The 25,448-nt window shown below is 42.8% G+C and overlaps 2 protein-coding genes across 2 annotated transcripts in view; both read left to right on the top strand.

Moving 5' to 3' along the window:
- The window catches only part of gpr158b (G protein-coupled receptor 158b), a 92,689-nt gene extending 85,727 nt beyond the window's left edge, over nucleotides 1-6,962 (top strand). The window contains exons 9-11 of the mRNA XM_067454129.1: nucleotides 410-515; nucleotides 634-780; nucleotides 2,190-6,962. Coding sequence (XP_067310230.1) covers nucleotides 410-515; nucleotides 634-780; nucleotides 2,190-3,926 — 1,990 coding nt within the window. The 3' untranslated portion in view covers nucleotides 3,927-6,962. The remainder of the gene's footprint in view (nucleotides 1-409; nucleotides 516-633; nucleotides 781-2,189) is intronic.
- Nucleotides 6,963-14,611: 7,649 nt separating this feature from the next.
- Nucleotides 14,612-25,448, top strand: part of LOC137090249 (beta-1,3-galactosyltransferase 2-like) — a 34,929-nt gene continuing 24,092 nt past the window's right edge. Inside the window, exon 1 of the mRNA XM_067454120.1 lies at nucleotides 14,612-15,820. The gene's annotated coding sequence lies outside the window, so the exon portion shown is untranslated. The remainder of the gene's footprint in view (nucleotides 15,821-25,448) is intronic.

Raw genomic sequence — 25,448 nt, 5'->3', positions numbered from 1 at the left:
GTCTGAAAAGTGGTGATGCCCTGTTTTGATGCTTTGCCAAAGCAAGGCGGTGTGATTAATGAGCCTGAATTTCATTACTCTTTGCATAACGGAGAAACGGTGACCTTCATTACCCCTACATCACCAGGATACCTAACCCTGTTGACTAAACAGCATTTAAATAAACAGAGCAAGCCCTTAGATGTCACACCACATTCAATTACATTTGCCCTCGTTATGCTGTTTGAACCGCTATTTTTATTATATACATTTGCGCCAGATCCTAAAATGTTTCTCTCTTTCATTTAGCTTTGATCTGCCATTTGAAAAAAAGTCAGGGGAACAGCCTACTGGAGTTAAAGTGATAGAAGTTAGGAAAATGTCAAACATCATTTTTTGCACCTTGAAAAAGCATTGGTCTCATTTACAGGTTCTCTCTTGGCACTGGGCTGCATCCAGACTGGATGCTAATGTTATTTTTTGTCCATACACACCTGACAGTGACAGTTACTCTGGGATTACTTCTCATTCCAAAGGTAATTATTGTCCTTAAATCTATAGAATGTAGAATAGAAATCTGTAGAGCAGCTTATGGAGATTTTCACTGTACTGTTTTAATGAAATATTCATAGATTGTTTCATCCTTCATTGCAGTTCTTCTTTACTGGAACTCAAACACGAGAGGATATAGCCACCGAGGCTTATGAAGAAGAACTGGATATGGGTCACTCAGGCTCCTGCCTGAACAGCAGCATAACATCAGCATGGAGTGAGCACAGTCTGGACCCTGAGGACATTAGGGTAAGACTTCTTTACTGGTCCTTGATCATTCACACACACATGTTAGGTTTCCATGTTTTATGGGAACTTTCCAATGTGGTTGAGGCTGAATAGTGTTTTGATCAGTGATAAAGTACAAGTATATGTAGTTTATAAGTGTTCTTCTTTGAAAAACATTCCAAAGCATGATATTGTACTTTTTACTGCACTACTTACATACTGAATATCATGTAATCCTTAATTGCATTAAAAATTTAGTACGTTCTTACAGTTGTAATGTAAATTAAAGGTAAAAAAACAACATATTTTATTCATGAAACATAGTGCATAATGAAAAGTATGACATTATGCTTTGTAATGTAGTGACCTAAAAGTTTTCAACAAAAAAATAAATAAAGTGAAAAGTGATAACGTGAAAAACTTCACTACGGTCTGCCTCTGGCCCTGACACTTAGCGTTTGGGGTAACTGGAGTTGGTTCTTGCCAAAGTTCAAACATGCTGCATAACATGAGAACGAACCTCAGTGGATCTTGTGGAAGCTCAAACGTGCTGCATAACGCAAGAATGAACCTCATTGGTTCTTGCGGACGCTCAAATGTGCTGCGTAACGCAAGAATGAACCTTATTAGTTCTTGCGGAAGCTCAAACGTGCTGCATAACATGCTGCACAACACACAAGAGTGAACCTCATTGCTTCTTGTGGAAGCTCAAATGTGGTGAGTAACACACAAGAATGCACCTCATTAATCGTTGCATGTCAAGTGGACATGCTTGAGCTTCCATTTACCACTACTGATGTGTGAGTGGATGAAGGTTTATGTGAATAAAAGCCTAAATTCATGTAACCCACAAGAATTAACCTTGTTGATTCTTTCTGAAGCTCAAATGTGCTTTGTAACATGAGAATGAACCTCACTTGTTCTTGTGGAAGCTCAAACATGCTACCTAACACATAAGAACAAGCTTCATTGGTTCTTGTGGAAGCTCAAACATGCTGCATAACACGAGAACAAACCTCATTCGTTCTTGCAGAAGCTCTTATGTGCTGCATAACACAAGAATTAACCTTATTGGGTCTTGCCAAAGTTCAAACATGCTGCATAACACACAAGAATGAACCTCATTGGTTCTTGCAGAAGCTCAGATGTGCTGCATAACATGAGGATGAACCTCATTGTTTCTTGCAGAAGCTCAAATGTGCTGTGTAACACAAGAATGAACCTCATTGGTTGTCACACATCAAGCGGACATTCTCAAGCTTCTGTTTATGTTGATGAATATTTATGTATATAAAAGTCTAAGGTCAATCTGTTCATCATATAAAGCGATCAAGAATAGAAAGAGAACTGGGTTCTTTTTCACGTAATACATATTTTAATTAAATTGTTCTTCTAAAGGGACATAAGTATGAAAATCTTGATTATTTCAGGAGGAGCTCAAGAAACTCTATTCCCAACTGGAGATCTATAAAAGAAAGAAGATGCTGGCTAACAACCCTCACTTACAGAAAAAACGCAGTTCCAAGAGGGGACTTGGACGGACACTTATGCGTCGCATCACGGAAATACCTGAGACGGTGAGTCGACAGTACAGCCGGGAAGATCGAGATGGAAGTGACCATGGGAGTAACAGAAGCACCCTGAGGAGAAACCCATTTGACCCATCTCACTCTGGGAAGTCAAGGGAAGACTCGCTGAAGAGAAAGATGTTCTCACTGAAAAGATCTCATAGCTATGACCATACACATGACCAAGGTGGGGAAATCAGTGGGGTGCCTGAAGATAAAATGGAGAACTCTACTACTGAGGCTTCTCTGCTTGATACCTTGATGGGCCGGAGGACCAACAAGAAGAACCCTGAGGTGCCAAAGGTTGAGTTAGCTGAATCTACTGAGTCAGTGCCCTTAGTGTGCAAGTCCGCCAGTGCACATAATTTAGCAGCAGAAAAAAAGCCTGCACTTCTTCGAACCTCAATGTTACAGAAGTCACTGTCTGTCATTGCTAACGCCAGAGAAAGGACGCTGGGCATTGCAGGGAAGACCCACAGTGTGGAAGATGCCAGTAAAAAAGGTCTCAAAGCAAAGGACAGCACAGCGCTTTCGGAAGTTGCTGAATCCCCAGAGTGTTTACCAAAAATGATCATCAGCCAGTCGGTTGAGTACACCAAAACACCTAGTAAGATGGGCATCATGAAGCAGCAGGTGAGTGGCAGTCAGCCCTCCATTTGTTCTGAACCAGGGAAGAGCAAGGACCTGTATGACCTCTCTGAGGTGTGCCCTTGGGAAATGGAGGAGTTACCCACTCCATCGGAGGGGAAGTCCCAAAAGCATGTTTCCATTGCCCCCACCGAAACCAACACGATCCATGGGAGCAATGCAAAAACTGGACACAAGTCTCAACACAAACAAAAAGGTTTGGGCCAATCTCCGTCAAATCGACGTCGCTCCAGAGATAAGACTGGGGACAGGGAGGAAGGGAGGAAACCCAAATCACCCCTTAACCTCACTGCCCATAAAGACACTAGTCCTTGGAACTTTGAGGATCCAACAATCCAACCAATGGAACCTGCAGGACTGTCCCCTGAGAGAACACGACGCAAGAAAAGTGTCACACCCACAGATGGAAAGCCCAAGATTGTCCTCTCAGATATCTCAAAGTCCACAGGAAGCCTTTTGCAGCCTCCAACTCTCATGGTGGATATCTGCCCTTGGGATTATGATCCCCCTCTGTCCCCCAATAAGGTCCAGACTTCCAGTCCCACACACCATTCAAAGAGAAGAGATTCTTGCTCAAAAAGAAAAGGATCCTGCTCTTCCAAAGAGAAAGCCAAGGATAAAGAGGATGATAAACGAAGGTCCAACAAGGAACGGAGAAGCTCCTCAAGCAAACCCTCCGAGAAACGACGCACAAGCCAATCATCAGAGGGAGACCAAGCTGCCATGGTGGCATATGGCAGGAGGAGAAGCTCTAGTAGAGACACCGCCATCAGCAGCAGTAAACGTGCTGATGCTTGTTCCTGGGAGACAGAATCATTGCCAAGTGTTACCTCTAATGATAAAAACCCTCCAACAACTGAGAACCAAACAACACGTACACCGTCCACTTACCTCAACATGGCTGAAGTTTGCCCATGGGACTTTGATGAGTTGTCAGGGAAGAGTGCATGACACAATACTCACAAAATTTGAACACTCCAGTTGGATTTCTGAGATTGCAGATTCCATATTTGAAAAGCCTGTTCACACCAAGAAAGTTAACTGTAACAATAATTGGCTTCCACAACAACACCAGATGATCATTTTCTGTATATAATAAGCGAGCCTTGAAATTATCCCGACTGCCGCATTAAATGCTCAAGGTCCTTAAGAGTTAGTTCATCCAAAAATGAAAATTAGCCCATAATTTACTCACCCTCAAGCCATCCTAGGTGTATATGACATTCTTCTTTCAGTTATATTAAAAATGTCCTGGATCTCATGAAATGGCGTATGCATGACACGCCAATTCGTATGACATTTTGGCATGCTATCAAGAAGCATAATCGCTTTTTAGCGTGTCTATCAGCGCTGTTTCATTCTATCCCCCTACATTGCCCCTAACCCTAAACCTACCCATCACACACAAATTCAGATACATTTTGAACGCGTAACTCAAACTCTTCCCTAAACCTACCCATTTGTGTATTATAAAAAACAGGATATAACAGGCAGATACAACTACAATTTATTCAGAAAGTACAAATATCCCAAGTGTTCCAAGGCCAAACGATTGATTTGTGTGAAGAAAATCCCCAAAAGTGATCAGTAACGTCAAGTCCATCCGCCAAAGATTAATAATACATTTCAAATATTTTAGGTGGGGTGTGATTGTCCGGGGTAGGTTTTTAAGTCGACTGGGGGTGTGAGGGTAGGTTTTAGGCAGATTGAGGGTGTGAGGGTCGGTTTTATAAGGGTTTCCGTGCCGGTCACTCCTGTGAAGTAAAAGACGAACCACTCAAATCTCATTAAGACCTTAAGGGAACATCATGTCCAGGCATTTTATCCAAGTCCTTTCTGCCCTAAGACAGTCACTCAGGGTCCAAAAGTTACACGTCTGTAGAGCTAAGAACCGCAGAGAGGTCAGTCCAAGGGCCAGAAAATGTAGAACCACCTGTCTGCGCTTTTCGATCTTGTGTTTGATGTTATATATGTGTCTGTATATACGATACTGCAGTTGATTTTTGGTCTCCCCAATGTACTGTCTTCTACATTTGGAACAGAATATCAAGTATATACAGTTAGAAGCTCGAGCGTTCAGAACATGAGGTAAATGAAAAATCCGACCCGTGGACCTACTCTTGATGAATTTTAGGGGCGTGAAATATTTAATAATACTACTTTTATTATAATTAGGTGCTGTTTGCAGTTTGCTGTGAATTAAAACATCTTTTAGGTTAGGGTTGGAAACGTCACATCAGCTTTGACAGCATTTGCTGACATATGTCTCGTGACCCATTGTGTCATTACGTCAGCTTTGATTGTAAAATGCCATTGGCTTTTATGCGTCATGTGACCAATTGCGTCATGCTAAAGTGTCGTGTGTATTATGTGAATGCGAAATATTAACGAGTGCGTGTGTGTTCTATTCACAAAGGGGCACGATCATCATTTCAAGGACTAAAACATTAAGATCAACTCTGTTCTTCACATGAAAATATCTTATGACTTCAGAAGACTTGGAATGAAACATGAGTTAATACTTTTTATACAGTTTTTTTGGTCAGTTTTTGCAATAAATACATGTGACTGATATGTGACATTTATTTAGCTGTTACGTGTTTTATATTGTTGAGAGTGGGTAGGTTTAGGGTAGAAGTGGAGTTAGTTGCGCCAAAATATAAAATTAGGCTATAAATATTAATTCTGTGAGATCAGGTTGGTGTAATCACATGGCATACATATACAAGCGGAGATGATGGTTCGTTTCGCCGTAGACTTACATGCGGAATCACACGGCGTAAACATACACGCGGATAGCTCAAAATGCGTACAGATAACACGCCACTTGGCTTTAGAAAGTGCCGTGTATGTTTACGCAAAGTCATGATGTCATATTGCTCTTCCAAGCTTTATAATGGCAGTGAATTTTTGGGTTATTTTTGAAGTTCATAAAAGTGCATCTATCCATCATATAACTTTATTAACATGGCTCCAGGAGGTTAATAAAGCGAAGTGGCACGTTTCTGTAAATATGGAAAAATATCCATATTTAAAATGTCAGCAAGCCGACTTGAAAAAGTAAACCTGACCCTGACCCTGAGTAATCCCGATGGGCAAAAGCTTTGAAGCCTCTCGCCTCATGCTATTTGAGCGATGTAAACACAAATTAATAATAAAATTAAAAGAAATATTTGATCATTCTCCATAACGTGGTTGCTATTTACATCTCATATCATCAGTAAACTGTTGTCATACCATGGCAATACCTGACACATTTAAATTACATTCCTGTTACAAGGGCCGGATCGGCATGGAATGGAGCAGTTAAGTAAAAGGTTTGGGCCTACGATGTAAAAGTGTATAATTATTCAGACTTTATAGTTATCGTCTTTGGTGTGCACAGGCCTTTATCCTTATGTTTGCACTTATTTACTTAGGTTTTCAACAAATGTGCATATACCATGTAAAACACTTTCTCAGATGTTTTCAATGCTTGCTAATGTAAAATATTCACCCACTACATTTAAACAAATTGAAATTAAACTACAGTGCCTTGCAAAAGTGTTCAAACCCCTTTCATTTTCAATATTTCAATATTTTTATGTATAAATATATATCAATCATTTTTTGTGTGACATTTGTTTCATTCTATTTTAACATTTCCAGAAAAAATATACTGAAGTACTGTTTAATGAATTTTCATAATATAATGGATGTATTACAATGAATACAAATTTTGAATACCATTAATCTCTTTTAAAGATGTTTTTATCAGTGAGGACTGGAGAGCCACGTTAAAACAGACAAAATAATGAATAGTGGTAATAATAATAATAATAATAATAATAATAATAATAATAATAATAATAATAATAATAATAATAAATATTAATATTGAAAAGAATATTAAATGTAAAATTACAGTGCCTTGCGAAAGTATTCGCCCCCCTTGAACTTTGCGACCTTTTGCTACATTTCAGGCTTCAAACATAAAGATATAAAACTGTAATTTTTTTGTGCAGAATCAACAACAAGTAGGATACAATCATGAAGAGGAATTAAATTTATTGGATATTTCAAACTTTTTTAACAAATCAAAAACTGAAGAATTGGGCGTGCAAAATTATTCGGCCCCTTTACTTTCAGTGCAGCAAACTCTCTCCAGAAGTTCAGTGAGGATTTCTGAATGATCCAATGTTGACCTAAATGACTAATGATGATAAATAGACTCCACCTGTGTGTAATCAAGTCTCCGTATAAATGCACCTGCATTGTGATAGTCTCAGAGGTCCGTTTAAAGCGCAGAGAGCATCATGAAGAACAAGGAACACACCAGGCAGGTCCGAGATACTGTTGTGGAGAAGTTTAAAGCCGGATTTGGATACAAAAAGATTTCCCAAGCTTTAAACATCCCAAGGAGCACTGTGCAAGCATTTGTGCTCTACTATTGAAACTATATGAAATGGAAGGAGTGATACTTGATACTATTGAAATGGAAGGAGTATCAGACCACTGCAAATCTACCAAGACCTGGCCGTCCCTCTAAACTTTTAGCTCATACAAGGAGAAGACTGATCAGAGATGAGGCCCATGATCACTCTGGATGAACTGCAGAGATCTACAGCTGAGGTGGGAGACTCTGTCCATAGGACAACAATCAGTCGTATACTGCACAAATCTGGCCTTTATGGAAGAGTGGCAAGAAGAAAGCCATTTCTTAAAGATATTCACATGGGAGACACACCAAACATGTGGAAGAAGGTGCTCTGGTCAGATGAAACTAAAATTGAACTTTTTGGCAACAATGCAAAACGTTATGTTTGGCGTAAAAGCAACGCAGCTCATCACCCTGAACACACCACCCCCACTGTCAAACATGGTGGTGGCAGCATCATGGTTTGGGCCTGCTTTTCTTCAGCAGGGACAGGGAAGATGGTTAAAATTGATGGGAAGATGGATGGAGCCAAATACAGGACCATTCTGGAAGAAAACCTGATGGAGTCTGCAAAAGACCTGAGACTGGGACGGAGATTTGTCTTCAAACAAGACAATGATCCAAAACATAAAGCAAAATCTACAATGGAATGGTTCAAAAATAAACATATCCAGGTGTTAGAATGGCCAAGTCAAGGCCAGACCTGAATCCAATCGAGAATCTGTGGAAAGAACTGAAAACTGCTGTTCACAAACGCTCTCCATTCAACCTCACTGAGCTCGAGCTGTTCTGCAAGGAGGAATGGGCAAAGATTTCAGTCTCTCGATGTGCAAAACTGATAGAAACATACCCCAAGCGACTTACAGCTGTAATCGCAGCAAAAGTTGGAGCTACAAAGTATTAACTTAAGGGGGCCGAATAATTTTGCACGCCCAATTTTTCAGTTTTTGATTTGTTAAAAAAGATTGAAATATATAAATAAATTTCATTCCACTTCATGATTGTGTCCCGCTTGTTGATTCTTCACAAAAAATTACAGTTTTATATCATTATGTTTGAAGCCTGAAATGTGGCAAAAGGTTGCAAAGTTCAAGTGGGCCGAATACTTTCGCAAGGCAATGTATCTCATGGTTTTAATGAAGAATGATTAAACAAACTACAGGAGTTGTAATTCAGCAAATGATTCGTTTTTCCAGGGTTTGAATACATTCACAAGGCACAGTCTGAGTGAGTGGGGTAAGATGAGACACCTCTTGTATCTAGGAAACTGCACAATTTTTTAAAGATATAATATTTGGCTCTTTGTGATGGAATTGAGCAGAATTGAGTATAACCCTAGCTGTCACACCATTTACTCCAGTAAATAATTCTCAGGGCAGGTCTATTATTCATAATTTTAAAGGTCAATGTGTAGGTAAAATTATTGTACACTGACTGATCTGGCATAACATTATGACCTAATAATTTGTTGGTCTCCATTTTGCTGCCAAAACCTCCCTGACCCATCAAGGCATGGACTCCACTAGACCCCTGAAGGTGTGCTGTGGTATCTGGCACCAAGATGTTAGCAGCAGTTCCTTTTAGCAGCGAGGTTGAGCAACCATGAATCAGACATGCTTGTTCAGCACATTCCACAGATGTTCGATTGGATTGAGATCTGGGGAATTTGGAGGCCAAGTAAACATCTCAAACTCATTGTTGTACTCGTCAAATCATTCCTGAAACATTTTTGCTTTGTGGCAGGGCACATTATCCTGCTGAAAGAGGCCACAGCCACCAGAGAAAGGGTGTACATGGTCTGCAACAATTCTTAGGTAGGTTGTAAGTGTCAATGTAACATCCACATTGATGGCAGGACCCAAGGTTTCCCAGGTGAAAAAGACTATTAAATGCATTGAAAAGTCATTATAGTATATTTGTATTGTACTAGAAACATACTCGAGTACACTTTTAATGCATTTAATATTAAATATTTTTCACCTGGGTTCCCAGCCGAACATTGCCTAAAGCAATTAAGCTGCCGCTGCCGGCTTGCCTTCTTCCCATAGTACATCCTGGTACCATGTGTTCCCCACATAAGTGACGCACGCACCTTACCATCCAAGTGATGTAAAAGAAAACGTGAGTTCATCAGACCTTCTTCCAATGCTCCGTAGTCCAGTTCTGATGCTTACATGCCCACTGTCGGCGCTTTCAGCAATGGATGGGGTCAGCATAGGCACTCTGACTGGTCAGCGGCTGTGCAAAACACACACAACAAACTGCAATGTACTGTGTATTCTGACACCTTTGTATCAGAACCAGCATAAACTACTTGAGCAAGTTGAGCTACAGTAACTCATCTGTTTTATCGGACATCAATCTGTCGCCGATTCACCACGCTCCTTCCTTGGACAACTTTTGATAATACTGACCACTGCAGACCAGGAATACCCCAAAACAGCTGCAGTTTTGGAGATGCTCTGACCCAGTTGTCTAGCCCTCACAATTTGGCTCCAGTCAAACTCGCTCGATCCTTACTCTTGTACATTCTTTCTGTTTCTAACACATCAACTTTGAGGATATATATCCCACCCACTAACAGGTGCTGTGATTAATAGATATTCAGTGTTATTCACTTCACCTGTCCGTGGTCATAATGTTATAACTGATCAGTGTACCTTGGAAGTTCTGGCTTCAAGGTATACCTTACCCAGGAAAAAGATATGGGTCAAGGAACTTAATACAGTTTTGAACTATAGGTATTTGAAACCACATTTTAACAGAAAACAAGCATTTGTGTAACTGCTTTAAAATCTAGCCATTGCAAAGTTCCCATGTGATGGCTCTTCTGTAGCTATATCATGCTTGTTGGGGACCTGATGTACAGTTACAAAAAAAAAAGAAAAAAAGAAAAAAAGTGAACCGCTTGCAGAATCTGTGAAAATGTGAATAATTTTAACAAAATGAAAGAGAATATACAAAATGTGTTATTTATATATTTTATTATGTGCTGTCCTGAATTAGATATTTTACATTAAAATGTTTAAATATGGTCCACAAGACAAAAAAAGGCTGAATTTATTAAAAATGACCCAATTAAAGGTTTATGAACCATTGATTCACTGTGGGCCCTTACCTGGATGATCCACTGCTGTTTTTTGTTTTGTGATGGTTGTTCCTGACTCCCTTGTTTTTCCTGAGCAGTTAAACTGTCCAACGTTCTTCAAAAAAATCATCCAGGTCCTGCAAACTCTTCAATTTTCTTTGCCGTATTTCAACCCTCTCCAGCAGTGACTATATGATTTTGAGATCCATCTTTTCACACTGAGGACGATTGAGGGACTCAAATACAACTATTAAAAAAATGTTCAAACTGATGCTCGAGAAGGAAACATGATGCATTAAGAGCAGGGGGGTGAACACTTTTAAATAGGATGAAGTTTTTTTCAATGGCCCAATATATTTTCAAAATGCTCTCATAATAGCAATTAATATTAGATATCCTGACATATGAAAAATTTCTCATCTTACCCCATTCTTGTCTATGTTTTAAAAATAATTGTAAATCACAAAAATATTTTTTTTTTACAAGTTTTATGAATAACAATATTCACCTAGTGCCCACTTGAAGTGAGAGTGATGGATAATTATAAGATCTAACTTTTGAAAATGGTCTGCAGGGTTTTAAACAACCTTTTATTTAATCAAATACCCGATGGATGGTAAAAACCAGACAACTGTACACCAGCAGTTTGTGAATTAAATCAGTTTTTTCATAATTCTCTGTAAAGAATTTTCATCAGTAAACTGCATGAATGGAAGTAAAACCAAGCTACTTTTGAAATCCATGTTAAATATCGACAGAACTATAGTTCAAGCTGCATTTGTTTGATCATTGCATGAGCGCACCTATCTGTTGCATTGTTGTTGGTATAGTATTGTTTTTTTCCATTTACAGAACCCTTCTTCTGTTGTGATTTGTATCTATAAATTATTAAGTGATGTCACCGTATTGGTGATTGTTGCATCAGTATAAACAAAGGCACATTGATTCTTGCATGACCGTAAATAGGTCTGTCTTTTTACTGCACATGAGATTCCTAATCAACAGGAGTGCTGTGAGTCTATTGAATATCTCAAAGCAAAGATACATTCCTAACTTCAATATTATGCAGTTGTTATGCTCGACAGCAATCTACCCTGGAACATTTCTACTGTAAATATATATTGTGTGCTTCTTTGTGATAGCATGTACATACAATACTTCCTCCAATAAACATATTGTGTTCTGATTTTATTGGTTGACCTCATGACGATCTTCATCATATGCTTACATGATGATGTTTTTATGTAGTCCATGGAGTGCTTTTCTTGGGTTTGCTTCTTGTCTACTGAAGGAAATGAAGACAACTCACCAATAAAGTCACAATCCAAACGATTAAGTGAGTTGACATATCTAGTGTTGTATTTGCTGGTATTTATATTACATCTATTGCAAAATAACAATGAACAGAACACACAAACACACACACGTTGGTCTATGTGGTTTACAGGGACTCTCCATAGGAGTAATGGTTTTTATACTGTACAAACCGTATTTTCTATCCCCTTACACTGCCCCTGCCCCTAAACCTACCCATCACAGGAAACATTCTGCATTTTTACTTTCTCAAAAAAACATCATTTAGTATGTTTTTAAGGCCATTTGAATTATGAGGACATTTGATATCGTGTTTCCATGTTTTTCCATGTTCCATGTCGTGTGTTTCCATGTTTTATGGGAACTTCCCATAGGCGTAATGGATTTCATACTGTACAAACTGTACATCCTATCCCCCTACACTGCCCCTGCCCCTAAACCTACCCATCACAGGAAACATTCTGCATTTTTACATTCTAAAAAAAAAAAAAAAAAAACTCCTTCTGTATGATTTATAAGATGTTTTCCTCATGGGGACCTAAAAATGTATTTTGGATATTGCCATCTTTGTGGGGACATTTTGTCCCCATAACGTAGGGATTACCAGGTCACACACACACACACACACACACACACACACACACACACACACACACACACACACACACACACACACACACACACACACACACACACATTTCATTATGTTGCTTATCAACACACAACACATAATTACACATATCAGCTGGTTATTTTCTTATTGATCAACATTCATACTGTAAACACACTCGTGCATGCATGGAAATGTGCTGCAGAAGACATGTTGGGCAAACGCATGAAATCCTTTTATAAACTGAGGGGTGTGAAAAACAACATGAAGTAAGCGCATTTTGAAATGAAAAACGTAACGCTGCCTCCTTGTGGCCAAACAACTACAGCACTTCAAATATTCACAGTGTAGTATTAGAAGTGCAATGGGAATGCTATATTATGTTATGTAAAAATACAAACAAACAGGATGTAGAAAGTAACTCAATTACCTAATCTAACAGCCTGAGGAAATGTTTTGTCATTTGTTATTCAGCACAATTTCGCCCGGTTTTACAGACAAGGCATAAGCCTACATCCTTAAAAATAGAGGTGCCAGGAAGAACCAAAAATGGGTTTTCACAGTGATGCCATAGAAGAACCATTTTTTGGTTCCCCAAAACCGTTTTGTGAAAGGTTCTTTAAATATATATATATATATATATATATATATATATATATATATATATATATATATATATATATATATATATATATATTTAAAGAACCTTTCACAAAACGGTTAATATATATATTTGAACCATTATATTGTCTAAATAACCTTTCTGCACTACAAAGAACCTTTTTGTGAAATGAAAAGGTTCTTCGAATATTAAAGTTTCTTCATAGAACCATACACCCTGCCAAAGAAATATTTAAGAACCCTTTATTTTTAAGAGTGCAGTCCCAGACTAAAATGCATGTTTGAGCTGTTTTAAAGGTGCACTATGCAACTTTCCGTCCACTGGAGGGCGCCTATTCAAAACAAATACGTAGTTTGATGACGCAAAGTTTGAGTGCAGTATCTTGGGAGATGTGGTCTTTACCTCACAGCCGGTGGAAAATAGGACTCGGGCAGAAATCATGTTCATGCATGCGGTTATTAATGTTACTGTAGTGTAAAGCAGAGCAGGACCGAGTGTTGTGGAGCTGAGCACGGCCGCTGGAGCGATTGTTATACAAACACACGGCTCGCGAGCACCGAGACTTTTATTGTGACTGGACAGGACACAGTCGCCGGGCGCCTGCACTGATCCGCTCTACTGGTTATGACTATGAGGTAATGCAGCTCTGTTTATCACATCTATATTTAAGTGTGTTGAAAATGATGTCATGACGTTACTATGTGCCTTCACTTGTTCACACTGCTAAGAGTAAAGCGCGTCTGCCAAATAAAACACGACACCAAGGGTAACGCAGATATGACGTAATTGACAGGCGACTTCCTCAGACGCTATACTGAAACGTCCCGGTCCTTAGTTAAAATAGCAATTTTCTCACAATTTACAAATAGTTGGAAACATTTGGGATATTGTAGGTACTCAACTGAACAAAATATATAAAATTGGCCAAGTGGCTTATGGATATTTTACTGCAAAAATACTACATAGTGCACCTTTAACTGAAAGCAACTTTAACCCTTATACATACCTTACTTTAGCGGCATCATTCACTACCCTCCTCCTCATTCATTTTTTTTTTAAATCAACCTTTTTAGTATTCATCAATCCATTATATAACAAGAAAAAATAAAGTACAATAATAATAATACAATTATAATTGAATGCTTGTTTTTCCACTTGTTTTTTTGTTTGGTAAAAACTTTATGGGGTTTCTAACAAAACAAGATGTGTACGCATGTCTTTTTCCCCCCTTCACAACAATAAATGAATCTATAATGACAAAATAAGTGCAATTCACCTTTATTCCACAGGTGACAATGTCTAAAATGCAATGTTTGTTTCACTCATACTTACTCTAGACAGAAAACTAAACAATAATTATAATCTGAAAAACTTGAAATGGTTAGTACTCAATACGTTCAAATATTAGTGTCACTGTCACGTGTTGTGTTTTGTAGCACTAAACACATAATAAGTCTCCCTTCAGGCTCTTTATTTCAACACCTGCTACCTACACACATTCACATGGAACACACTCTTCCTCTATTTTACCAGATTACTCTTACCACCTTAATACTTAAGCATTACACTACCACCTTGTGGTAAAACTATGAAACACCACAAGTCCCTCTTACTTGAAAGACTTCTTCTCTTAAGTGTCATTGTCCCATCATGCCTAAACAGAATGATGGACCTTTGCAGCTTTCAGTGAGTGAACAGTCCCTGCTGTTGAAAGGGCATTTTATCTCAAGTACTCCGTCACCATGGCAAGTGCATGTTACCACTCCATCAGGTGTTGCTCCAATCCAGGGCAGGTCTGGCTTGATGTTGAACCCTGATGCTTGAACCTGGAAAGTATATATACAGTATATAGATAAACTGTGCATTTTGATATTGTGACTTGAGTAGAAAGTAAAAATACTTTACTAATGTCCGCCTCTGATTGTGTCTTATACTATTGACCTTGTTGCCTCAGTGGAAAACCGAGAAGAGCATGGATAGCTAATTCTTTTGACCAAGTAGACCGGTCTATTTGCTTTGGCTGTCTTCCTGACTCTCCCTGGCCTTTGATCAAACAATGTCCTACTCTTACTTTGCTCCCTGTTCTCCACCTCAACAAACAAACACTGGAAAACGGTTAGTTAGATTATTAGCTAGCTTGTTGTGAAATTCAACTGCACATGTAGGAATACTAGTAGTGATTTATTGATAATGTTTTTATACTTTCCTGTTGCTGTGCCAGGTTATCAAAGACCTTGGTACTCTCAACCAGTAGTGTGGGCAAGTTCATTACTAGCCAGGTGCTTAAAGGTGCCCTAGAATGAAAAATTGAATTAACCTTGCCATAGTGAAATAATAAGAGTTCAGTACATGGACATCACATACTGTGAGTCTCAAACACCATTGCCTTCTCCTTCATATGTAAATCTCGTGAATCAAAAACCATGGAAAAATAAGTGCTTCTCAACATAAACCCAACCATGACGGAAGCGTTGGGGATAATTTATATGGACGCCCCCAACATTTGCATTTGTCCAAACATGCATTGTCTGGCGGAACTGACGGTAACTGGGACTGCAGTTTGCAACAAGACACTGGAGGATAGCAAAAACGGCAACTCTCATGGACACACATCATGTTCAGGCTGTGCAGGGGCCATCTGGACTTTTCATATGTCAACAGTCATGGTTGAGGTTTATTATTATCGGATACCACAACAATTTATTTCAAAATCTTTTGTTTGTTCTGCCCATTTCAAGCAAGCTTCGCTCAGCGTCTTAAACTGAAGAAAGGGGCAACTGTATTTCTGCAAGCAGTAAGTAGTGATTTATCCACTTATTCACTTTGTTAATTTTATTTTGTATTACAAAATACAACTGTACACAGCAAAATCTCCAGTGTTAAAATCCTGGTGTTAAGGACTCTCAGAGTAAAGTGTTACATTTCTGGTGTTGAATTAACACTGCTAGTGTAAACCACACTCTCTGGCCGGTGAACATATGTAGAGTTAAATCTCAACACAGAGAGAGAGAGTAAAATTACATCCGAGGCATTTCGGCGACACAAGCTGAAACTTTTCTCACAGGCGCCATTTTTTTTAACTCGCGATGTGGACCGCTGATATTGCGTGTTTTATGCGGTTTCATCGTATTTACATATGCATTTTATTACATCATATTGTTTTATACCTATGTATGTGCTGTGCCCGGCTAAACAGCTCTCATACAGGCATTTTCGTTGACGTGTGATTCGAAGCAGACCTGAGGCGGTTGCTTTTTAACAGGGAAACGCCGTAAGTAAGTGTTTACCTAATTTACAATATGTATTTTATAACATATTGATTTAAAACGATGTCTGAATGCTCTGCGCGCTTAAACGAGACAACTTTTTTCACATGCTGCATTTTTTGACTCGCGATATGGAGCGGACGATGTGGAGGGTTGCTTGTATAAGGGAAACACTTACCGAAAGTAAGTGTTTTTGCCTAATTTGCAATAAGTTTTTTAGGACATATTGTTTTATAACGATATATAACTTGACGCTTTAATAACGCGCCTAAACCTTTCTCTCGGACTAGGCTGAGGCTCGTGATGCGGTGCACACGGAGTTTGCACCGTATCACAGAGAACAGAGAAAACACCGAAACAGAGAAAACGCCAAAAAAGTAAGTATCCCACACCTATATTAATCTGTATCTTTAATGTATCATAATGTATTTATGTCTTGGAAAACGCATCCAGTAGCTATGCTGCTTGAAAGGCTGCTTAAGAGTTTTATACAGACGAGCCATGCACAGTGGCCTCCCTGAAGAAACTTGCATCAGACGGAGAAATGTTAACGCTTTCACTTACATTCTTTAATATCGTTCATTCATCAAACTGTAATCTTATTGCACTGCTTAATCTTTGTGTCTGATTTGTATTAGGTAGAAATCCAGATTCAAAGATGCAGATGAAATGACTAACAAAGGAAGGCTATTTTTGTGCAAAATCAGTGACAAAGTTTTAGGCAGGATTGTTTCATGAAGGTTTTTTTCTGAAAATGTTCACCTCATTTGTTTTGCGCAGAAAATTTGACCTCTCTGATGTCTCTGTCTTCAGAAGCATCAAGTTCAACAGCCGCATCAACATAGATTTTTGACAATTCCCTAGAATGAAACCAAGGCTGACAGATGATTGTCCTTTCTGTTCTGCATTAAAAAAGGTATGTATATGGTATAGACAAAATGTGTGGTGCCTGTCTTGGAAGATTATTGAAGGATGAATAATAATATTTATTTACAATAAAGCACAACTATGACCTCTGTGCATACTAATTCAAATCACTTATTGACATGTTTTAGTCAGGACAAGATGGTAGTTAGAAAATTATCATAAAAGAATAGAAAAAATACGATGTAAGTCAATGTGAGTAAAAGATGACAGAGTTCAAAAATTTGGGAGAACTAACGCTTTAAAGTGATAGTTCAGCTAAAAATGAAAAATAGACCATGATTTACTCACCCTAAAGTCATCTTAGGTCTATATGACTTTCTTATTTCAGACAAATACAATCAGTTATACCAAAAATGTCCTGGCTCTTCCAAGCTTTATAATGGCAGCGAATGTCTGTTTATGCTTAGAAGTCCATAAAACTGCATCTAAACGTGCCAGGATTTTTTTTTTTTTTTTTTTATATATATAACTGATGGAATTTGTCTGAAAGAAGAATGTCATACACCTAGAATGACTTTAGGCTGAGTAAATCATAGGATAATTTTCATTTGTGGGTGAACTATCCCTTTATTCTAGTTGTTGTTGAAATTGTTGAAAAAGCTACAACACAGCGGAAAAGCCACAACACAACGGAAATGCTCCTGACCACTACCATGCTCTTGGAGCATGATAAAGTTAGTTTTCCTTGCCATTATTTTATAGATTCGCCAGTCTTAAGAAATATATAAACACTTAACAATGGTTGAGTGTGTAACCATTGTATATATTGACACAAAATGAATGTTTTGTTGACTCAAGTACTGCTGTTCTGTTGCAAAGTTGAAGGTACTGAACCAACTTCGGTACGACGTACGTCTCCGTTCCCTCCTTCAGGGAACGAGGGTTACATACGTAACCAAGATGTTTTTTGAATTTGTGCTTACTGAATTTGTATAAATATCTTAGTTATTGTACATGGAAAACCTGTATTTTAAAAGTAAATTACTGTAGATAGACAGATCAGATTTATAAAATAACTCTAGAAATAAAACCTTAAATTTGCAGAAATTAACTTTTTATGTGTAAAAAAATTATGTTTTATGTGTAATTTGACATAATTTATCAGTTAATTTACAGCAATATACTGTCATTTAATTCGTTTTGACTGTAAAATGGTATCTGTATTTTTATGGTTTATTGCACGTAATTTTGTGAAAAGGTTTTTTACTGTAATTTTACGGAATCCGTCTGGAAACTTTACTGCTAGAGATTTACCATTTTTTTTACGGGTTTTTTTTTTTTACAGTGGGATTGAGCGATTCAATGTGACAATGTGGATTTTGGTAAACTTTACTACTTTACTATGTGTCTTTTAACACACATTCAAATGCTCATTCATGTTTATTTCACACTGTGACTGGTATTAAGACGGAAGAGAAGATCTTGAGCCGAGCTGCATTAGAGCAATCTCAAGCCACAGCACCAAAACCGTATTTATGTTTTGGAATTATTTTATAAAATGGACATCATTTGAAATCTGAGACTTTGTTTCATATCAATAGTAACAAAGCACAACGATTATTGTGATTTATTGGATGGGAGGTGCGCTACAATGTCCCATTCATTCATTAACTGAAAACAGTATGAATAATCAATTCTTAGGATTTAAAAGAATCGATATCTGTTAGTAAAAAATGAGAATTGATTAAAGGTCCTGTTCTTCACGATTCCATCTGTCAAACTTTAGTTAGTGTGAAATGTTGCTGTTAGAGCATAAATAATACCTGTAAAATTATCAAGCTCAAAGTTCAATGCCAAGCGAGATATTTTATTTAACAGAAGTTCCCTGTCAAAGCATACAGCGAACGGTCGGTTTGGACTACAGCCCTGCACTTCCTGGCATGAATGACGTCACTAGAACCGTTTGTTGACTAACCCTCCACCCACAAGAACACGCAAAATAGGGGTGTGGTCTTGTTGCTCTCCCACGTGGAGAAGAGCACGCGCTCAGCGCTTGCATCTCCCCGTTATGGTAAGAGGCGGGACCTTTCCGGGCAAAGTGCGCTAAGCTGCTGTCCAATCACAACACGGGAAGCGCTGGACCAATCAACTTGTTACGTGTTTCTGAAGGAGGGACTTCATAGAACAAGGATATCATCAGGCCGTTTTTAGGACAGAGGAAACAGCGGTATACAGATAAGTAAATTGTGTGAAAAATACTGTTCCCTTTCAGTCGGTCACGTTCGACGTACGTCAGAACTGAACCGACGAATGGGATCTTACTTTAGAGACCAATCCTACTTCGAGCATCTAACAACGAGCCAATGAAATTTGGCATGCGATCACGCATTCCACGCTCCACCCCGCAGTGCGGGTATAAAACAGGAAGTGGAATGATAGATCAGCGCTTTCTACTTCGGAGCCGAGCAGTGCTTACTGTTTCCTACGAAGAGTGTCTGACTACGAGTCAAAGAGTGTTGAGTGAGAGAGTCTGCCAGTGCGGGTGATACGGCGCGTCAGTGAGAGACCGTCTGATCAGTGATCAAGCGATCTAAAGGAGCTTGTTGGTTCGCTGAGCGTTCCCATACAAACTGTTGGTTCGCTGAGCGTTTCCCATACAAACTGTTGGTTCGCTGGGCGTTACACACACACAAATACACATCACTGAGAGCTCACACAGGCTTGCAGCACGAACTGTGTGGAGCCGCGGTCATCTCCCTGAGTGCTTCAGCACACTAAAAGAGCAGCTTTCCATTCACAAAAGAGCAACACGGTTTGACCCTGCGTCTTTTTCAAGATGTCATTCAAACCGTGTATTCCTGGTATGCAACTGTTTCCTGTCCTCTTTGACGGTTGCGATCGTGGGTGATTCATGTTCTGGTAAAAGAACATGGTCACGTCGGCGCGTTGTTCGTCTCCCCCTTCTCATAAAGGGCTCGAGTGTTCAGCGCGCCGTGTGCCGTCGAGAGGCCTGCTGACAGCGGTGGTTGTCACGACAACCGGCGCGCGTCAGTCGGCGCTCTAGATGCGCGGTCGAGACTATGAAACCTCAGATGGGGTCGAGTCCCTTCGCCTATCCCCCTATCTAGTTCATTTCTAGTGTTACTGGAAAAGGGCTACTTTGGCTGATAAGCGCTGGTGGCCTGAGGATTACAGTGGGGATTCCCCGCCGGGTAAATCCCCTCGGGCCCCCACTCCTCTATCGCATCAAAAGCATGCTGAGACTCTGTTCGTGGGTGGTACGGATTCTCTCATGAGAACACGACCACGTCAGGGCATTGTTCGCCTTGCCTTCTTCTTAGAGGCTTGAGCGCTCAGTGCGCTGTGTGCCATTCTGACGGCCACGTTCACTGTCTCGCATGCCTGCTGGTAGTTGAAGGTGGAATCGCTGATCCTAAAGAGAAAAGGGCTTAGCGTTTCATTTTTGGCTCTGGCAGAGGACAGATGTCAGTTGCTGCATCGGAGAGAGGGAAATATGGAGGGTCAAAAGGGCCAAAAAAAAAAAAAAAAAAAAAGTATCATTGTTTTCCCTCTCTCACTGCCCTCTGCCCTGCACGCACGAGGGTAGTCCCAGCCCAGGGGTTGTGCAGGAACTGCGTGCGGTGTTGGACCTCGCCCTATGGGCGACGAAAATCACTGCACGCTCCCTGGGTCAGGCGATGTCCACACTAGTGGTCCAGGAATAGGGGGCTAACCTGGCAGATATGCGCAAGAAAAGCCTGTCTGTCGGGCTGGCCTCCTCGGCGGCACCATCGAGAACTTTGCCCAGCAGTTCTTGGTGGCCCAAGAGCAGACGGAGGCGTTGCACCAGGGTGCCGACGACCAGCTGCTCGGTCGTCGGTCGCAGCGCCTCTGCCGGCTCGTCGCCGAGGGCATCCCCTCCTGCGTCCGCCTCCACCCTGCTAGAGCCGAGCAGCAGCCTCCACTGGAGGAGCAGGGTGCCGGACGCGAGGGACGCCCAACCCGTCCAGGGCCCGCTAACCGGCAGGCAAGCGCAAGGGGACGCGGCCCTGAGACGGGCCGGCTAGGGAGAACAGGAGCTGCTCGGGGGAGACGATGTTCGCATCCCTCCCCCACCCCCCCGGAGGAGGACCGGGGGGCCCTGACTGGTTTCGGTTCTGCCACTGGCTCTCCGGAGTCCAGCGGTACCCACATTTTAAGAGCTGTTTCCTCTCTCTCTGGGCCCCAAGAGGGTCAGGTTGGCAGTGTGCGACGCCCACGGGCCTTGTCACTCCTTTCCTACCCTCCCGTCGCCAGGGGGCAGTTGTGTGGGCCTCGAGGACGCCCCCGGGCCTTCTCACCCACACACTTCCTCTCTCGTGAGCACTCAGTCAACACTCCGGGCCGCCCACGGGCCTCCCGGGTCGGGGCTGAGTGCTTCACTTCCCTGCCTCCGGGCAGTGGGCAGCAGAGTGGGCTCCGAGGACGCCTCCGGGCCTTCTCACCCACTCTCTGTCCAAACCAGGAGTGCTCAGGCAACACTTCGGGCCGCCTCCGGGCCTCCCGAGTCGGGCCAGAGTACTCCGCTTCGCTGCCCCACCCCGGGCATGTCTGTGGTGCGGTTGGTCCCGCTTGCACGGTCTCTGGGGGCCTGGCTAGGTCTCCCCGGGCCGTCTCGCTGGCTCATCCGTACCATCAGACTCGGCTACGCGATTCAGTTCGCGCGCCGGCCGCCCAAGTACAGGGGCATCCTCTTCACCTCCGTGCGAAGCAGCGATGCTCAGGTCTTGAGGTCAGAGATCGAGGTCCTACTGGCGAAGGACGCGATCGAGCCGGTTCCTCCAGCCGATATGAAGACGGGGTTCTATAGCCCCTACTTCATTGTGCCCAAGAAGGGGGTGGGTTACGACCAATCCTGGACCTGCGAGTTCTGAATCGGGCCCTGCACAAGCTCCCGTTCAGGATGTTGACGCAGAAACGCATTTCCAATGCATCCGTCCCCAGGATTGGTTTGCAGCGATCGACCTGAAGGATGCGTACTTCCGTGTGTCTTTCTCCCTCAACACAGACCGTTCCTACGTTTGGCGTTCGAGGGGAAAGCATATCAGTACAAGGTCCTGCCCTTCGGGCTGTCCCTGTCGCCCCGCGTCTTTACGAAGGTCGCGGAGGCAGCCATTGTTCCGCTCAGAGAACGCGGCGTTCGGATTCTCAACTACCTCGACGGTTGGCTGATCCTAGCCCAGTCGAAGGACCAGTTGTGCGAACACAGGGACTTGGTGCTCAGTCACCTCAGCCAGTTGGGCCTTCGGGTCAACCGAGAGAAGAGCAAACTCTGTCCTACACAGAGGATCTCTTATCTCGGTATGGAGCTGGACTTGGTCAACCAGTCGGTGTTGAACATATGGCATCTGCAGCCGCGGTCACGCCGCTCGGATTGCTTCATATGAGACCGCTTCAACGCTGGCTCAATGGCCGAGTCCCGAGGTGGGCGTGGCAGAGCGGTCAGTACCGGGTCCCAGTGACTCCTTACTGCCGCCAAACCTTCAGCCCGTGGTCCAGCACTTCGTTTCTCCGGGCCGGGGTGCCCCTAGAACAAGTGTCCAGGCATGCTGTGCTATTCACGGATGCCTCCACCACAGGCTGGGGGGCCACGTACAACGGGCATGCAGTTGCTGGTCTGTGGACGGGGCCGCAATTGCATTGGCATATCAATTGCCTCGAGTTACTGGCAGTACATCTGGCACTCCGCCGCCTCAAGGGGCCGCTGCATGGCAAGCATGTACTGGTCCGTACGGACAGCACCACGGCCGTTGCGTACATCAACCGTCAGGGTGGTCTACGCTCCCGTTGTTTGCTCCAACTCGCCCGCCACCTCCTCCTGTGGAGTCAGAAGCAGCTGAGGTCGCTTCGGGCCATTCATGTCCCTGGTGTGCTGAACCAGACAGCCGACGAGCTCTCTCGTCAGCCGACACCTCCGGTAGAGTGGCGACTCCACCCCCAGGCGGTCCAGCTGATATGGGACCAGTTCGGAGCCGCACAGGTCGACCTGTTTGCCTCTCCGGACTCGACCCATTGCCAGTGGTACTATTCCCTGACCGGGGGTACCCTCGGCACAGATGCACTGGCGCACAGCTGGCCCCGGGACCTACGCAAGTATGCGTTTCCCCCAGTGAGCCTTCTTGCACAGACTCTGTGCAAGGTCAGGGAGGACGAGGAGCAGGTCTTGTTAGTTGCGCCGTATTGGCCCAACCGGACCTGGTTCCCAGAACTCACACTCCTCGCGACAGCCCCTCCTTGGCCGATTCCCCTGAGGAAGGACCTTCTTTCTCAGGGACGGGGCACACTATGGCACCCGCGTCCAGACCTCTGGAATCTTCATGTCTGGTCCCTGGACGGGACGCGGAGGTTCTAGATGGACTACCACAAGCTGTCGTAGACACCATCGCTTCAGCTAGAGCCCCCTCTACGAGGCGCCTCTATGCGCTGAAGTGGAACCTGTTCGTTGAGTGGTGCGCTTCCCGCCGGGAAGACCCCCGAAGGTGTTCGATCAGTGTCGTGCTTTCCTTCCTGCAAGATGGGTTGGAGAGAAGGCTGTCTCCCTCCACCCTCAAGGTATATGCTGCAGCAATAGCAGCGTACCATGATGTAGTAGAAGGTAAGTCCGTGGGGAAGCACGACCTAATCGTCAGGTTCCTCAGAGGTGCGAGAAGACTAAATCCTCCTCGTCCATCCTCGATACCCTCTTGGGACTTAGCTCTAGTGCTCCGAGCACTTCAGAGCCCTCACTTCGAGCCTTTGGCGTCTTGTGAGCTGAAAATCTTGTCAATGAAGACAGTGCTCCTGACGGCATTGGCCTCGATCAAGAGGGTAGGGGACCTGCATGCACTTTCGGTCAACGAATCGTGCCTAGAGTTCGGGCCAGGTAACTCTCACGTTGTCCTGAGACCCCGGCCCGGATATGTGCCCAAGGTTCCTACCACTCCCTTCCGGGATCAGGTGGTGAACCTGCAAGCGCTGCCTTCGGAGGAGGCAGACCCAGCCCTGGCTTTGCTGTGTCCGGTCCGCGCTCTTCGCGCTTACGTTGACCGGACCCAAAGCCTTCGGACCTCAGAGCAACTCTTCGTCTGTTACGGAGGCCAGCAGAAGGGAAAGGCTGTCTCCAAGCAGAGGTTAGCCCACTGGATAGTGGATGCTATAGTCTTGGCCTACCAGTCCCAAGACGTGCCTTGCCCGTTCGGTGTAAGAGCTCACTCCACTCGGAGTGTTGCTTCTTCCTGGGCGCTGGCTCAAGGTGCCTCGCTGACAGACATATGTAGAGCTGCGGGCTGGGCGACACCTAACACGTTTGCTAGATTCTATAGCTTACGTGTAGAGCCGGTATCTTCCCGCATCCTCGCCCCCAGTGGCCAGGAGCGCTAAGTGCCCGTTCTAAGTGTCGGCTTGCGAAACGCCACTCCCGCCCTCTGGGCCGGATACGTGCGTCTATTGTCTCCAGTTGTGTTCCCCGGGAAACCGGCTAACCCTGTCGAGCTCCTCCGTCACCCCTCCGGTGTCAGACGTTGCGGACCGTCTGACGCCAGGCCTGCACCCGTATGCTTGTGAAACGTGGCTGTCCGGTCACCTTTCGGCTCCTCAGCAGGAAAAGCGCTGATCTATCATTCCACTTCCTGTTTTATACCCGCGCTGCGGGGCGGAGCGTGGAATGCGTGATCGCATGCCAAATTTCATTGGCTCGTTGTTAGATGCTCGAAGTAGGATTGGTCTCTAAAGTAAGATCCCATTCGTCGGTTCAGTTCTGACGTACGTCTCCGTTCCCTCCTTCAGGGAACGAGGGTTACATACGTAACCGAGACGTTTTTTTACACGCGAAAAATGAACTCATGTAATATTGCACACTGTAAACATTATCAAAGCTTTGAAAACACGCGAAGAACGGGACCTTTAAAATTGAAAAATCTATATTTTTCTTTTACCCAGCCCTAATTCAAATATTCCAACTATTCGTGCACATCCACAGACTAAAGCCAGTGACACACTGTGCGATTTATAATAATCCTTTACAATTGTTCCTTGTCAGACTGTATCGTAAGAGATTGGGGACTAGGGGTGTTCGATTCCAGGTTTTAATTCCGACTCCCACTGTAGGAGTCTATGGAATTCATTAATTTCTTGCTTATAGTGCACTCAACTGCCATACCCTTTTTAGGGTTTAGAAAATCAGTAAAAAAGTGAGCGATTTCAGACCAGCAACCGAGTTGACACCAAGAGTCGATTCCTGTGCTGGAGTTGACCCCGACTCTGGGGCTATTC

This window comes from Pseudorasbora parva, chromosome 9, assembly GCF_024679245.1.
Source record: "Pseudorasbora parva isolate DD20220531a chromosome 9, ASM2467924v1, whole genome shotgun sequence".
Lineage (NCBI taxonomy): Eukaryota > Metazoa > Chordata > Actinopteri > Cypriniformes > Gobionidae > Pseudorasbora > Pseudorasbora parva.
The sequence above is the reverse complement of the archived record's forward strand: the minus strand, read 5'-3'. Positions and strand labels throughout refer to the sequence as shown.